General features: G+C 40.8%; 1 protein-coding gene across 3 annotated transcripts in view; it reads right to left on the bottom strand.

Annotated features, from left to right (window-relative positions):
- APPL2 (adaptor protein, phosphotyrosine interacting with PH domain and leucine zipper 2) overlaps nucleotides 1-15,252 on the bottom strand; it is a 668,813-nt gene that overhangs the window by 224,378 nt on the left and 429,183 nt on the right. For all 3 annotated transcript variants that reach the window (XM_085653220.1, XM_085653222.1, XM_085653221.1), the window contains exon 7: nucleotides 5,147-5,205. In XM_085653220.1, the coding sequence (XP_085509346.1) occupies nucleotides 5,147-5,205 (59 nt within the window). The remainder of the gene's footprint in view (nucleotides 1-5,146; nucleotides 5,206-15,252) is intronic.

Raw genomic sequence — 15,252 nt, 5'->3', positions numbered from 1 at the left:
GCACCCTATGTACAATTCCTGTGCGAAAAGAAACACAAATTGCAGACATTTATACCAGCAGCTGAGATTTACTGTCAAAGAAAATACACACGCACAGCAGGTTTTCTGCAGTAGAAATTCATGGTTAAAGGTAGGAACATGGGTGTTCCCAGAGGATTGCTATTGACTATGGGAAGATAGTCAACAAGCACAAAGTTATTTTGTGTTTTCACAAATCTTCCCAATAAAATATGGAATAATAATCCTAATGAGATGGAATGCTTCATTGGGGTGTAGGATAAAGCATTTCTTCATCAAAAACATTTTTATGGTGTAGAAATTAATGAATAACACAGTTTAATATGGTACTCCACATTTCTATCGCACTTAATCCTATTTGATTTTAAACAATTTGCGGGGTTTAAGTATTTGGCAACATAACTATTTGGGGAAATCTATAAATTGCATAGATTTTAATATCTTTTACTGGTGATTTTCCTGCACACGTAAAAATATTTGCATGTACTTCAAGTAGGGGAGGAATCCTACAGTGAACTCTCCAATTCTTGAACACCGAGCAGCAGTGTTCAATTAATGTTGAGTTAAAACTACACAGATTGTGCAATAGCACAGCCATAGAGACATACAATATACCATTGGTATAGCTAGCATGCAGTCGTGCTGATACCTCTTGTTTGGGTCTTGACAAAACCACGTATGTATAAATGGTACAACTCAACAAAATTGTTTTTAAATGATAAACTAATACTTATCGAAAAATAACGAAATGGTTACTCACCTGTAGGAGTAGTTTTGCAGCTTCATGAATTTTCTGGATTTACATGCTGTGCATTATTCCACCATCTCCATCTAGTGGTTTGCTCCAAAACTCTCCCCGTGTATAGTAGTCCTTTCTTGTTTTCCTCTTTTTTTCGGTTGTTGTTTGACGTTAATGGTCCCCACCATTTGGTGCTTGTTCCAACCTCCTCTGACGTCAGACACCCTACCTGGAAGTCCCCACTCTAGGTCACGATTCTTTTTTTTTTTTTTGGATGTTTGTATATTTAAATTTGTTTTGCAACCGGAATCTTTTCGGGATTCACATGCTGTGCATTGATTTTGTAGCGTTTTTTCATAGTGGTGGTTGAGTTGGAGATGAGATTGAGCATGTAAACAGCTGTTTCAGTGCTCTCTGTCCCACTTGTGCTTCTCCGTTTTCCTTTACATCAAGGTAATAATGCTTTGTGAATATGTGCAATGATGACCATGTGGCTGCCATACATATGTTGTTAATTGGAGCATTAGCTAGGAAGGCTACTGTCACCCCCTTCTTTGTCGAATGTGCCCTTGGTTTTGTTTCTTGCAGCTTGCCAGCTCTATTGTGACACATTTGAATTGTCTGAGTTATCCATCTTGTGAAGGTGTTCTTTGTAACTGGCTCTCCTTTGTTATAGTCTGTGAATTATACAAATAGGTGCTTTCCTTTCCTGATTGATTTTGAGTTTTTCTTTGTAAGACATTATCGCCCTGCGGGAGTCCACTGTGTGTAATGCTCCTTTTGCTTGAGTGTTTGGCTCTTGGAAAAAACTTGGTATCTGAATAGCTTGATTTTTGTGAAAGTGGGATATGACCTTTGGAAGGAAGCATGGATGAGTCTTCATGACTACCCCGTCTTTGTGTATTTGCATGTACGGTTCCTGTATGGTGGGTGTTTGTAGCTCGCTTAGCGTTATCATGGCAGTTAGGAACATGGTTTTCAGTGTGATTACTTTCAAGATGGCCTTCTCTCATCCACTGTGTCAGTACCACGCTAAGGTTTCACATGGGTTTAGACGCACCTATTGGTGGTGCTATACTTTTTGCTCCCTCCAGAAAGCTTTTGATTACTGGATTGGTGAAAAAGCTACCTAAACATCCCCTTGTGTAGGCTACTATCGCTGCCAGATGTACTTTTAACAACGCATGAGTTAGGCCTTCTCTTAACAGGTGTGTAAGGTATCTGATAACTGTAGTTTACACGTGGCCTCTCTTGAAGCAGACCAGATCCCTGGCACCATTGTTTGAATCTTTTCTCATTTGGCTGTGTAACATTTCCTAGTTGTTGGTCTTCCCTGAGGATTTCCATAGCTTTTTCTAGCAGTGCCAGCTGACCAATTTCTGTGTCTTCAGGAGCCATGCTGTTAGACTCACGTGTGTTTGGTTCTGGGAGAAGAACTTTGCCTCTTTGCATGGAGAGAAGGTCTTATGACACTGGCAGTTTCTGTATGTTGTGTACCAGATCCGACTACCAAATTTGTCTTACCCGCTGGAGGGCTACGAGTACGAGTGTCATCCGTGACCACTTGCATTTGTTGATCACCACTGAGAGCAGTGGGATCAGATAAAAGTGTAAGCAAATTTCCCTGACCAGTCTATCGAAGGCACATTCCCTTGTTAGAGAGGGTATGGAAACCTGGATGCAAAGTATTGGCATTTTGCATTTTCTGGTGTTGCAAGCAGGTCTTTTTCTGGAGTTCCCCACCTTTTGAACACTTTCTCTATCACCATCTGATTCAGCTCCCACTCATGTGAGTTGGGTGCTGGTCTGCTCAATTTATCTTGTTATCGGTCTCTGAATGGCCCATCTCCATATCTGTTGTGCTAGTCTTGAGAGGGGAAAGGATTATGTTCCCCCTCGTTTGCTGAGGTAGAACATTGTTGTATTGTCCATTTAAATTAGTATTGATTTGTTCCACAATTGTTTCTGAAAGGTTTTTAAGGCTAGGAAAACTGTAGATGTATGTGTTGTACTGATTCTTGTGGATTCCATACCCCACTGATTTTGAACTTCTCCATATGAGCTCCCCATCCCCATTTGTGAGGCGTCCGTAGTGATGGTAATTGCTGGAGCTGGCATCATGAAGGATCTACCTGCCATTACATTTGCTCTGTTCCACCATCTCCTTTCTTCCTGTACTATCTGCGTGATAACCACTAGATCTTCCCAGCTACCCATCGTCTGTGACTATTGATTTTGAATCCAATCCTGCATCGGTCTCATGTTTAGCCTCAGATGTGGAATCTGTGGGATGCAGGAAGCCATCATTTCTAATTATCTCAACCACAATGCTCACTGGCATAAATTAACCATTATGGTAGCAAAGATATTCTTGTGTTCTGGGCAGGACTCTTTTTCCGCATGGAAATAACCTTCCTAGTACTGTGTTTATTCTTGCTCCCAAAAAGAGTTTCTCCTGTTCTGCAGTATTGTGAATCCCAATCTGTGCAATGTTGTCATCACTGTTTTTATGCTGTCTCTGCACTTGTGTTCGGAACTTGCTCTCACCAGCAAGTCATCTAAGTAGAGGTATACATGTACTTATTTCCTTTCATCTCAAGTAAGCGGCTACGGCCACCAGGCACTTCGTGAATACTCTGGGAGCTGACGTTACGCCAAAGAGCAGCACTCTGAATCAGTAACCTGTTTTGTTTATTATGAAGGTCGGAACTTCTTGTGGCTTTGATTCACTGGAATGTGCAGATAGCCACCCTTTAAGTTTTTTCACCAACCTAGCCATATAATTCCCTTGTCGGAGTTGAGGTACAATTTCCTGTAGAGTTGTCATTTTGAACCTCTCTGTTCTTATAAACTTGTTTAGGCAGCAGAAGTCTAGTATGGGGTGAAGTGATTTGTCTGGTTTCAGTATGTTGAGTAGACTCCTTGATTGATCTCTTTTTGGGGTTACTTTTCTATTGCCTGTTTTTGTAGCAGCTCTTTTGCTTCTTTTTTAAGATATGTCATCTCTTTCTTAGTGTGGGTGATGTGCATTGGTTCCAGCGTTGGTGGGTGTTTTTCAAATACTATGCAATAGCCGTGGTGAATTATGTTGAGAATCTATGGGTCCGATGTGACATCCCTCACTCCACTCCTGGAGGAACTCTCCTATTCATCCCCTCCACAGGTGTTGTGTGCAGGTGGAAGCTCAATTTTAACAAATCACTTGTTTGTTTATGCCGCTCCTCTTGACGGCTGGCCTCTGCCCCTTGCATGCCCATGAAAGGTCTGTCTCTGCGGAGAGTGGAATTACCACTGCAGTATTGCTGTTTGTGCCTAGCCCATCTGGTTTGGTGTAATGACATGGTTTGAAACTGTCCACTTGCTGTTGGTCTTCTGATGGGGGAGGTTTCCCTTCTCTCATGGCTCCCCAAACTATATGGCCCCCATCGATTTGGCCGTCTTGTTTTGATTTATTGCAGTGTGTCATCTACTGCATTTCCGAAAGGGTGTGCTCCATTAAAAGGGGTATTGATGTTTGCCTGCACCTCATTTTTTAACCCCAAAATTCTTAGCCACGCATGGCACCTTAGGGACGTTCCTATTACAAGTTGTCTCCCTGCTGTGTCTGCAGCATTCAATGCGGACTTTAAGCACGTGTTGGGTATGTTCCTTCCCTATTTTGCAAGGACACTTGCCCTCTTCTGGTACTTTTCTGGCAGGTGTCTCATTAACTCGGTCATCTCCTCCCAATTCTGATGGGTATATCTGTTAAGCAGGGCACTGGAGTTTGCCATGCGCCATTTTGTTGCTGCTCCCCTTTCGAATTTTCTTCCCATCAAATCTATCCTTTTTTTTACTATCTGGAGGTGGACCGGGTGTAGCTGTAATATTTGCTCTATTTCTGGAAGTGGCTGAAAAAAAGAATCTGAAGAAGGTGACCAAGAGTGGGATTTCCGGGAAGGGCTCCTGATGTCAGAGGAGACTGGAACAAGCACCAGATGGTGGGGGATGTTGACGCCCAACAACAAAAAAAAAAAAAGGAAAACAAGAAAGGACTACTATACAAGGAGACCGTTCCGGACACAACCACTAGATGGCGGAATAATGCAAAGCATGTGACTCCAGAAAAGATTCATGCTGGAAAACATCTTATATAGTATGTGTGGTCAATTGTAGCCTCCACGCCCAAAAAATGTAAAATTTCAGAAGATCAATGAAGAGCGTGCCATCTGAATACAACATGGCTAACTTTTTCTGAATAGTCATTGGCCTATGTACATACATGCCACTATCAGGACAATGATACAATAAATGTGATCAAAAGTTTAATCTTCAACTATTTCACAAGTGTTTAAAAAATATAAAGTAAAAAGAAATCTTAATAATAGGAATATTTAAGTTCAGGTTTACCTTTTCATTCTCTCTTCTTTTTGGCAGCCGGCTGTACTTTGCCATTGATATGTCATGCTCTAAAAACAAGAATCATTGATAGTTACATTTTACATGCACGTTGACATTGTATATAGCATAAATACTAAACTATTCTTCGTAAGGTAGCAATCACATTTTTCAGCTACACAGTTTCTTTTTGTTAATTTTCTCCATCCGAGCCAGTGTAGTCGGAGGAAAAATAAATTTTGTGCGAGCACTAAGTCAAACAACGAGTTTGAACATGCACAAAATATATTGTCTGAACATACAAAGTGATACAGACTGCCATGCACACCTATCTGCTCCGAATAGAAAGATACAAGTTCACCATCGCAGATGCCAATAACTGCGATACTTGCTCTTTAAACCCTGTATTTGTCAAGGCTGCACTCAAGAGTGATGTGGGTGAAAGTACAGGGCCTGATCATATTAACAGGCCCAGTCACTCCTCTAAATGCTCACACCTCACCTATGTACAGATAACATCTCCAACAATCACTGCCTTATCCTCCCTCTGGCTGCAGGTCTTGTTTCTGAAATTTTAACCACGCATAAAGACTTGTGGCCAACCATTTGATGGTGTAAGTGCAGTCATATTTATAGGCCCTGCCCTTCATGTCTGGGCAATGGATACAAGATAAAAATGAGGGTTTTATACAACCGGACGAAAGCAAAAACCACTGCTAGTGGTATAAGTACATTCAAATTATTTTGTATTTTTAGATAGGATATATCCGAAGCTTATGGAGAAGAAGAGAATTGTTAGTACTTGTACTGCAATCTATTCAGGTTGAGAAATCCACCTGGTGTACAAGTCAGTATCACTATAATAACAAATACCATACCATGGCTCTGAGAAGGCTAAATCTGAAGGTAAGTGCTGTAAATCAGGACTAGAATCAAAAGGCCACCATATGTGTCCGATAACATATCAGATATCAAAGAGGTTTAATAATATGATATGGACACAAATGGAGTCAGTGAATTGTATGGGGACAGAAAGGTGAAGTCACTGATCAGTGGGCGTATGAAAGACAGGTGCTAAGGATGTAAAAAACATCTTAGAAGGTCAAGTAGTGCCTGCCTAATAAGGATGCCATTTATTTCAACCAAATCATTATGCAGTCACTACTGTCATTAAAGCAGCTGGTTTATTAAATCAGTACAAATGCAATGCTTTTTATTACTCTCAATGGTAACTATATACTCCTTTCACCCATGAACAACTTTCAAATAAAAGGATGCACCCTATGTTTCTAAATTGAACATGTAATAAATAACCTGGTTATCCAGACTAGATCTCATGCTGCACATGCGTTGGCTGGTGGTCAAACATTTTGTAGAACAGTCTTGATGGAGCATGATGTTTGTAAATAAAATCTGCTTGGGAAAATCCACTCGTGTGTGTTTTAATAAATTACTAATGTGTGTGAAAAACCAAAAGTTACTAAAAACATGAGGACCTAAATGTACGACCAAAAAATGTGCAGAGCTGCACGAGTCCTGTTGGAGTCAGATTAACACGTAGTATAAATATTCCTATTTAGGGTTATGAATAAGTTCTTATGTTGCTTGAACTGCGGAATATTCAAGCACAAACACAAAAATGGTCTTTTATTCTTCATGAAAGTAGAGTAGGCGTAAAAATGTAGAAATAATTTTCTTATCTATGTCTTTCTTTGCCAAAACATGCAGGCTTCAGCAAATGTATTAGTTAGGGGATGTGCTTCTGTGCTCCTTTATTTTACCGCACGTTATTTCCTGATGTCCTTGTGAAGAATAACATTTACATCCTTAGAGAGAGGAGAATAGTAGGACTCTTTCCTGTCTAGGTGAAGATTTAGAATGAAACTGTTGCAAATGTAGTTACAAAATATGTAATTGTAGTTTTACGCTTCCTCTCTAGGAAGTTATACAAGTTGGACAAAGACTGTATAGTGAAATTTGTAAAGTCATCATCAGGAGATGTTTTCCTTCCCTAGTTCTGACCAATTAGAGTGGCTTGTAGGATTTAGGAGAGTTTCTAACCTAGTGCAACAAAGTTGCAAAGTCAGTATAAAGATGCTGGTGAGAAAATTATCATCAGCTCGTTCACATTCTGGTGACCTGTCCTGCGTCTGTGGTATGCTGTATGCTGTGCTGATTCCTGATCTGGCTGGCAAACCCGACTGTGGAAACTCTTTCTCTAGAGTCTTTGCACATCATCGTCTGGTGATGCTGCCTACGCTATTCTCCTATGGCTGTGGAGATAGTTTTCTTAACTAATTGCACGTTGTGCATTAGTTTTCTCTAATTTACTGAGAGGTAATTGAACTGTGATTTACCCTGATGTTTCCTTGTTCTCTCTCTCCCTCCCTTGTTTCTCACCTGATATTTTGGTGATCTCCGAGTTACTCTACCTGTGATAACTGTGATGATATGTTTACCCGTGACACAATAAGCAAAGTGTTTTTCTTATGATTTGTATTTGTGTATGACCATTCATATTTCTTGAACTAATACTAAAAAGGTTTCTTCGAAAGAATAGTGTCTGTCATTATTTCCTGAGTCATGATTCATTGGTTATATTATTGATGTATTTGTGGTGTAATTTATGGTATAGCGGTTTCTTCATTACAGGTCCTCATGAAGGAATAGTTCTCTGATTTCTCTACTTAGTCCCTTTTAGCTCTACCAAAGATCCATTGGAGGACCTTTGATATTGCGAATGGTAATAAAATGATTTTTTTTAACATAATTTTATTGATTTTCAAAGCTTACATGTACCATACAGTGGTGCAGTATTGCATAAAATCTCAACATTCATCTGGCATCATTACATACAACATGCTACAACAGTTCCTGCTCGCTGTTCTACATTATCATATTTGATTTACTTTTATGTTATCCATTTTTCAGTTCCTCTACGACTTGACCATTGATAATCCAGATCAACACTGAAGTGGTATCATGTTAACTTTCGGCCTCTGTACTACGCTCCTGTAACTGGTTAACGCACCGTCTTATCGCAACAAATGGTGTACAAACCCACAACTGTACTTTCCCTGCTCCCACCCTCTAGTCCTGCATACATACAAAACCTCCAGGTTCGGTCATCAGCACTAACATGATTGTATCCTATATCCTGTACATTGCACTCTGCTTATGTCTAGGTCCGTGTCGGTCCGAGTCTTCGTTTCAGTCACCTCCTTGTGTGTTGATAGCAGTGATATCAAAGGCTATATCCAAGGATCTACACGCTTCCAGCATGACATCCCAGTCCATCGCAATCGGAGTCTTCCGTAACCCTCTCGCCTCCTCCCGCCTCAACTCAGCACTCTCTGCACCCCCCCGCCCCCCCAGTGCACCAATTCCTTGTGCCATGCATGTGTAGTGGGCAATGTCTCTGACTTCCACCGCATGGTGATCGCCCGTTCTGCCAGCAGGAGCGCCAGGTTCTCAAACCTCTATTGCACTTTATAATTGGAAGTACCTTTCCTTAGCCCCAGGATACAGCCCTCAACTGTAGCAGGTATCTCCCTGTGTGTGATCTCAACGGTAATAAAATGATAATGACTCATGGGCCCATCATTATAGTATTTATGCTTCCTTAGGAATGGTAAAGATTGGTGTGGGATATTTTATGTATGTGAATTTTCCCACTGCTTCCGCTGCATCAGTCTATATAATCCAAATTGATTATTAATAATATCAAATATAATATTTCTTAGGATTCAAAAGAAATGTGTCTTATTCTGGAAAGTAAACAATTATTGGTGTATTTTGGGCTCTTGCTTGAGTCATTTCACACTGTGTGACTCATAAAGATCATAACTTTCATCAACCTACAAAACAAACCCAGATCAATTTTTCATTTAAACTTGACATAAAAGGTGATCTAAATCAATTCCTTTTATAGGCTCATTCCATTAGCTCAAATTCTGGAGGATATATATAAACAACTTATACACCCACCACAGAGAAACAGAAGAAATGTTAACTACAGACGTTTAAATGTGACACCATAGATTACAAAGTAGAGATCCTGTATAATTAGTAAGAATACTATAAAACCGTAGGAGGAGCTCACACAAGGGTTGCACATCCTTCTCTGAGGTGAAAAGTGCGAATAGTAAGCAGTGGTTATATAAGAAGAAAAATCGGAGAGGCAAACCAAGATTGAATTAATGAAAAGGAGAAAAAGAAATAACATAAAGGTGCTCACAAGACAAAGATAATGATGGGAGAATCAACGATAGCTTGGTACAATAAACAAAATGTTAAGTACTACTGTCTGATGAACAATGAAGCACTTCCAGGGGCCCTTTTTAAGATCCTCGCATGAAAGTAAAGGGACCACCGGCAGAGAAAGAAAATTGAGACACAGGACAAGAAAACCATAATAACCAATTCTTAAGAGGTAACCAAATTTGAAGAAATGTTTTTCAAAAGGAACCTCAAATGTACCTGCAACTTCAACAACATGTTTTAAAGCAACAATTTAAGTTTAGATTCATGCCTCGCCTCTTAAAATCAAAACATTTGTTTCTCAACCATAGGAAACTAAAACATGGACCCTGATTCAGATTCCAGCATTCATAATAAATTCTGAAAGAAGTTGAGTTTCGAAGCACTAACCAGTCAAAGCATAAGAGGCTACAATCGATCCATCACTATACGAGTAACAAAGAAGAGAGGTGTAGCTGTTATAATGGACATTTAAGCAAAGTCAATGAACACAATCACAATGATTCCACTTACTTACCACTACAGATTGATCGAACAAGTGAACATTAAAATATCTACAAATGCATTCCAAATGAGGCACAGTTAACAGTCCTCATAAAAATCCCCAAAAATGTATCAGACCCTTCAGGCAGGCTGATCATTTCAAGAACTACTAGATAAATATGTATGAGGATCTTTTGTTAGTGCAGGTCTGTCCGACATACACTCAAGATACAGCCAACTTTTGTTTTTTTTAAATTTACAAGCAATACAAAGTGATGCCGGTCAAGAAATCTATCTCTGCACTCTGGATGTTTCACTCCTATATACTCTACTCGGCACAATGAAGTAGTGGAACCATTTGGATTTCCTTCTCCTTGCAAGAGAAACACCAGATGGGAACAAGACATTTCTGTTAAAAACATTTGTATCACATTTTGTGCTACATTTATTTCAAACCACAACATGGTTTCTACCTACAGGCATAAGTAACATTGATAGGTTCAACAACTACACCGGAGTATGAAAATATCTTCAAGCACAGATCTGAAAAGTAATATACTTTGAACAACATTGACTGGAGCAAAGGATTGAGGGCATTTTTGAGATTTATAGTTGATACATTTTTCTAATTTTGCAAAGTAACAAACAAGGCTACCTAGAGAAAAATCATACATGAAAGGATAATATTTAAGGTGATTGATAAAACATTACAGTTCTTAAATGTACTAATCAGGATAAGGAAAGGAAGGAACCTGGCAAACTACTTTACATACCAACTGAAAAACTCCTTCATGCAATGAGCTCCATCCAATGAATCTTAAAGTCATCCCCCCTACTCTCGACTTCTGAGAATCAAAACAATAGTATCACACCAATTAAACCAGGACTAAATGATACATAAATTGAAAAGACAGTCTATTGAAACTTTAGTCTGTGCACAAGTGAGAGTAAGAACACAAGCCTGAAGGACATTTTTTAAAAAGACACCTTATGCCACTAAGGGGAAAACCACTCCTGCCCCACAAAAGTAGAAGTAGTTCATTCTCAAATATTAGGCTACGTGTGGTTCACAACAATGTATATACTTAATAAACAGCAGAATGCATATACCTAATAAAATGACCCTGTGGTAAAGGTTGCATGGGGGAAACTGTTCCAAAAGTAAAAACTTGGATTAGCGAGCATAAAGGCAATAAAACAAATATTGAATATGAAGGCACTACTTGCTGCACCTTGGACCAAGTCAAGTAAGGTTCCAGATTCATAAAGCAAAGAATGAAGAGGCAATAAATCCAGTCATATGCCTCTAACAAACGACATTTCTAGGTTATCAAACTAAGCTCAATGTACCCGTCAGGCCTCAATGATAAACTGGAACCTGAAATACCTTTCATGAGCTTGTCATGTTTGAATTCTGTAGATGTACAAGACAATTATTAACAGAATCATTAGCTCCTTGTGATAACAGTTGTGTTCCCTGTAGGTTTTCTTTATTACTGTGGGTTAGTTGAAAGACATTCTAAAAATAACTTCTAGCAACAAAGTGCACATTATAACAAAGTGTATTTATACAAGAGTACCTCACAACACATTGTTTTCCAATTCACCTTCCATTATAGGAACACATTTGCTTTCATGATCCAAGTAGATTTTATGATTGCTGGCAATTCTCTAATAAAGGGCAGATGTTGTCTTTTTTCTATTCGTTTTCAACTGCCCACTGGGGTCCTTCACAATATTTTTGGGAACTGATTTTGAGGTTGCCGAACTGAAAGATTGAATGCTTTCACACATATAGCGAATGCTTTATGCTTATAGTTATGTTTTTATATTGCAAATACTGCAACAAAGCTGATAGTGGGTGATTACCTTTTTCATTTGACCTGGACTAGAGAACTTTTTTTCACCTTCTTCCCATTTTAAATAGTCTTTACTTCTGTTATTTCATAAACTACAATGTGCTAGCTGTATCAACGTGAGGTGGAGAGCTGTGATGACGATTAACTTGAGTGGACACAGCCTACACTGTCTTTGAGCTAAGAGTAACTTCCTAAACAATCATAAGGGAATAGTAATACCCAAAAACAAATATACACCATTAATTATATGTTGTCAACAAAACTGATGAGCTGAATCTGGCAGACTTTAGTCAAATTTAGGAGATCATACTTTCCAAGAAAATTATTTAAAAACCATTGGTTGAAGTAAGTAAAGGAAGTTCCAAGGATGATATTTTTCCTGAGTGCAGTGCAAAGATATGAGAGCAATAAGATTTGTAGATGGCATTTGTAGTTAGTGGTACAGGAGATGCAAGAGGCATTACTTAGGCTGACGGAGATTCCTGCAGTAATAAGATTGAACACAGCAATTAATTCATTGGTATACCTTATGTGGTATATAATCCATAGATGATTCTTCCAGTAAAACTGCTTCACAATATATTATGAAAGAGATATAGGGAGCCGGTGCCGATTTGCTAAGGATATCAAATAAAGCAGGGATATCACCAACATACATTATAGCAATTATAAATGTAAAAAATGCCTGGGGAATTATAAGTTGAGTTGAAAATATGTTGAACTCACTTTGGCTATAGAAGTGAGTCTTGCATAAGCAAAACTGAGTTGTCTATGAGACTGAACTAACGAAATGCGGCTATATTCAAACACTTATTGCTTTAAATCACTTTGTATGTCAAGTTTAAATAACAGGTTGATCTTTGTTTCCTTAATAGGTTGACTGAATGTTGAGCTCTTTTTTATTTTTTTTGTTCTTTTCATTAGTTTTCAGGTTACATAGAAAAAAACCACCAACAATAGGAATACCTGTGCTGCAGCAAACCCAAACACCACAATACCCAGAAGAAGTAGCAAAAGTATTTTGCATAAGACGTAAATCTCAGATGATAGAGACTCTGCGTATGTTAACCATTCACCCCATACCTTATGGTGCTTTTCTGGGCACCTCCTGGATTTATACACAAATCTCTCTGCTGCAGTATCATAGACCATCCCACGGCCTATTCAATAAATGGCGGGGCTAGTCTTGAGAGCCAGTGTCAGGCCATGTCACTTTTTGCAATGATGAGGCCCAGCCCAGCCAGGCATCTGGTATGACGACTCATCCCTCCCCTTTAGCGTCCAGCAGGCCCAAGAGGACTAACTTCGGGTCTGGAGGGACTGTTCTGCTTACTTTCTGGGCTTTCTGGGAAAAAGTGCAAATTTGTTTCCAGTATGCTTGGATAACCAATTGTTCACAGACCATGTGGAAGAAGGTTCCCGCTGGGAGTTGGCACTGCCAGCATAGCAGTGGTAGGTTTCCCTCATCCTGGGTAACCATAAGGGACTGTAGTATATCCCATGGAGGTATTTCAACTGGATGAGGTGAAATGTTGTCAAAATGGCAAATGTCCTACGGGCCGTTTCGGCTTCCACCCATTCATCTTCATTCAAGGGGCCCAAATCTCGCTCCCACCTCTCCATCAGTGTGGTCATGGGGTCTGGAGTGTAATAAACTAATACGTGATAGAAGCAAGAGATGCCCTTTCTGACTAGTCATGATCTCAGCAGGTGTGCCTCATGAGGGTTATATTGGAGAAATGGTTCTGAAGGCTTCAAGGCCATGTCGCAGCTGTAAACAGTGATAAAACTGTGTCGTGTGCACAGTGTGTCCACAAGGTGTTGAAACGTGCACATACATGTGCCCGTCCAGACGTACCCCACAGACGAGATGCCTATAGAGTCCCATACCCGGAAGCCCTCTAAGGTGGCTGTTTGGCTAAGCCAAGACCCGACCCAAAGCGGAGCCATTGCCATCGGCACCCCATGCCACCAGAAACACTGCAGCGTCTGATGTCAATCAAGCAGAGTCGACTGGGTGGTGGGCAGCAGAGTTGCAGGGAGGTTATGTCTATAGAGAAGGCTGAGTGTGTCGTGTTGCTCCAACTCGCTGAGTTCCACCACTATGGAGGGGTTGTCTCGGCCTGCAAAAAAACAGTCAGTGGTTGGGAGGATGTGGCTGGCCCAGTAATATTGCTGGGGGTCTGAGAATCTCATTCAACCATCGCATGGATTTGACACTCATTTAAGGAAGAACATTTGTGACTGGCCCCCAGCCCCTAAAAAGCACGCCACATCTGATTGTAGTGTGCGGAAGAAGGTGGTGGGATGGGGGTAAGGGTAGTTCTGCAAGGTGTAGAGAGGCCCCTTACCAGCCACGTTGAGCGGGAGTGTTGCTCAGTGGGCCATAACCCTCCTGCCCCTGGCAGCTAGAGGAGTCACATTGAGGTCTCCGTGTTGGGAGAAAGCAACATGCATCCCTAAATATTAAAAGTGGCCTGAGGAGCATTGGAGCAGGGTTGTGGCCCTGATGCCCTTGTGAGAGCCTCAGAGGGATAGGTGGATCCCTCCATTGAGTAGGTGGATTTGGGCCAGAGGCCTCGCCGTAAATCTGTAGCATGTGTAAGAGAAGTGGAATAGAGGTCTCGGGATCGCTTTTATAGACCAGTATGTCATTCACGCAGAGCAAGACTTGAGCTTTGCATCCATCGGGACAGCAAAATCCACTGAGTTGCGCTTCTCGCCGGATATATTTCGCCAGAGGTTCAAGGGCAAATAAAAGGGCCTGAAAGGGGCAGCCTTGTCTTGAATCTCGTGCCACAGGAATAATCTGTGAGGTTATTCCATTCACACATACTATTTCCCACGGCCTGGAGTACAGCGTCCAGACCCAGCAACAGAAGAGGGGACACAGTTCATGTGCTCCAAAAGGCAGAACAGGAATCGCCATCGAACCAATCCGAAGGCATTCTCAAAGTCGAGATGAGGGCTCGACGGTCTGCGCTGTCCTTGGTGCAATCGCTTTATATACCCGTCAGAGACAATGGTGCGTGCTGTGTCCTGGCAAGAACCCGTTCTCATCAGGGCGAATTAGGGAGGTGATGACTTTCACCAGCCAGCTTGCCAACACTTTGGCTATGATTTTAGTGTCCCCGTTTAAGATGGAAATACGTCTAGAAGACCCGCAGTCTCCAGGGGATTTCTACATTTTGAGAATATCAGAGATATTGGCCCCCAAGAGATCGTATGGGAGCTTACCCACCTTCAACAACTCCTCATATATTGCAAGCAAGGGAGCGGTTAAGAGGGAAGCATATTTTTTTACAGACTTCCAGCAGAAAGCCGTTGGGTCCAGGTGACTTCCCGGTGGGGAGTGCCCCAAAGGCATCCTCAATTTCCACTGTTGTGATGTTCTCCTACAGTCTTTGTCGAACATGGAAGGAGCAAGTTCTCCATGATGGAATTGAGGTGTTCAGCTTCGGACACCCGGTGGCTGACATAGAGGCATATCTTGAAAATTCATCGACAATCAGTTGA

This window comes from Triturus cristatus, chromosome 4_1 (genome assembly GCF_964204655.1).
Source record: "Triturus cristatus chromosome 4_1, aTriCri1.1, whole genome shotgun sequence".
In the NCBI taxonomy this organism is placed as follows: Eukaryota; Metazoa; Chordata; class Amphibia; order Caudata; family Salamandridae; genus Triturus; species Triturus cristatus.
The sequence above is the reverse complement of the archived record's forward strand: the minus strand, read 5'-3'. Positions and strand labels throughout refer to the sequence as shown.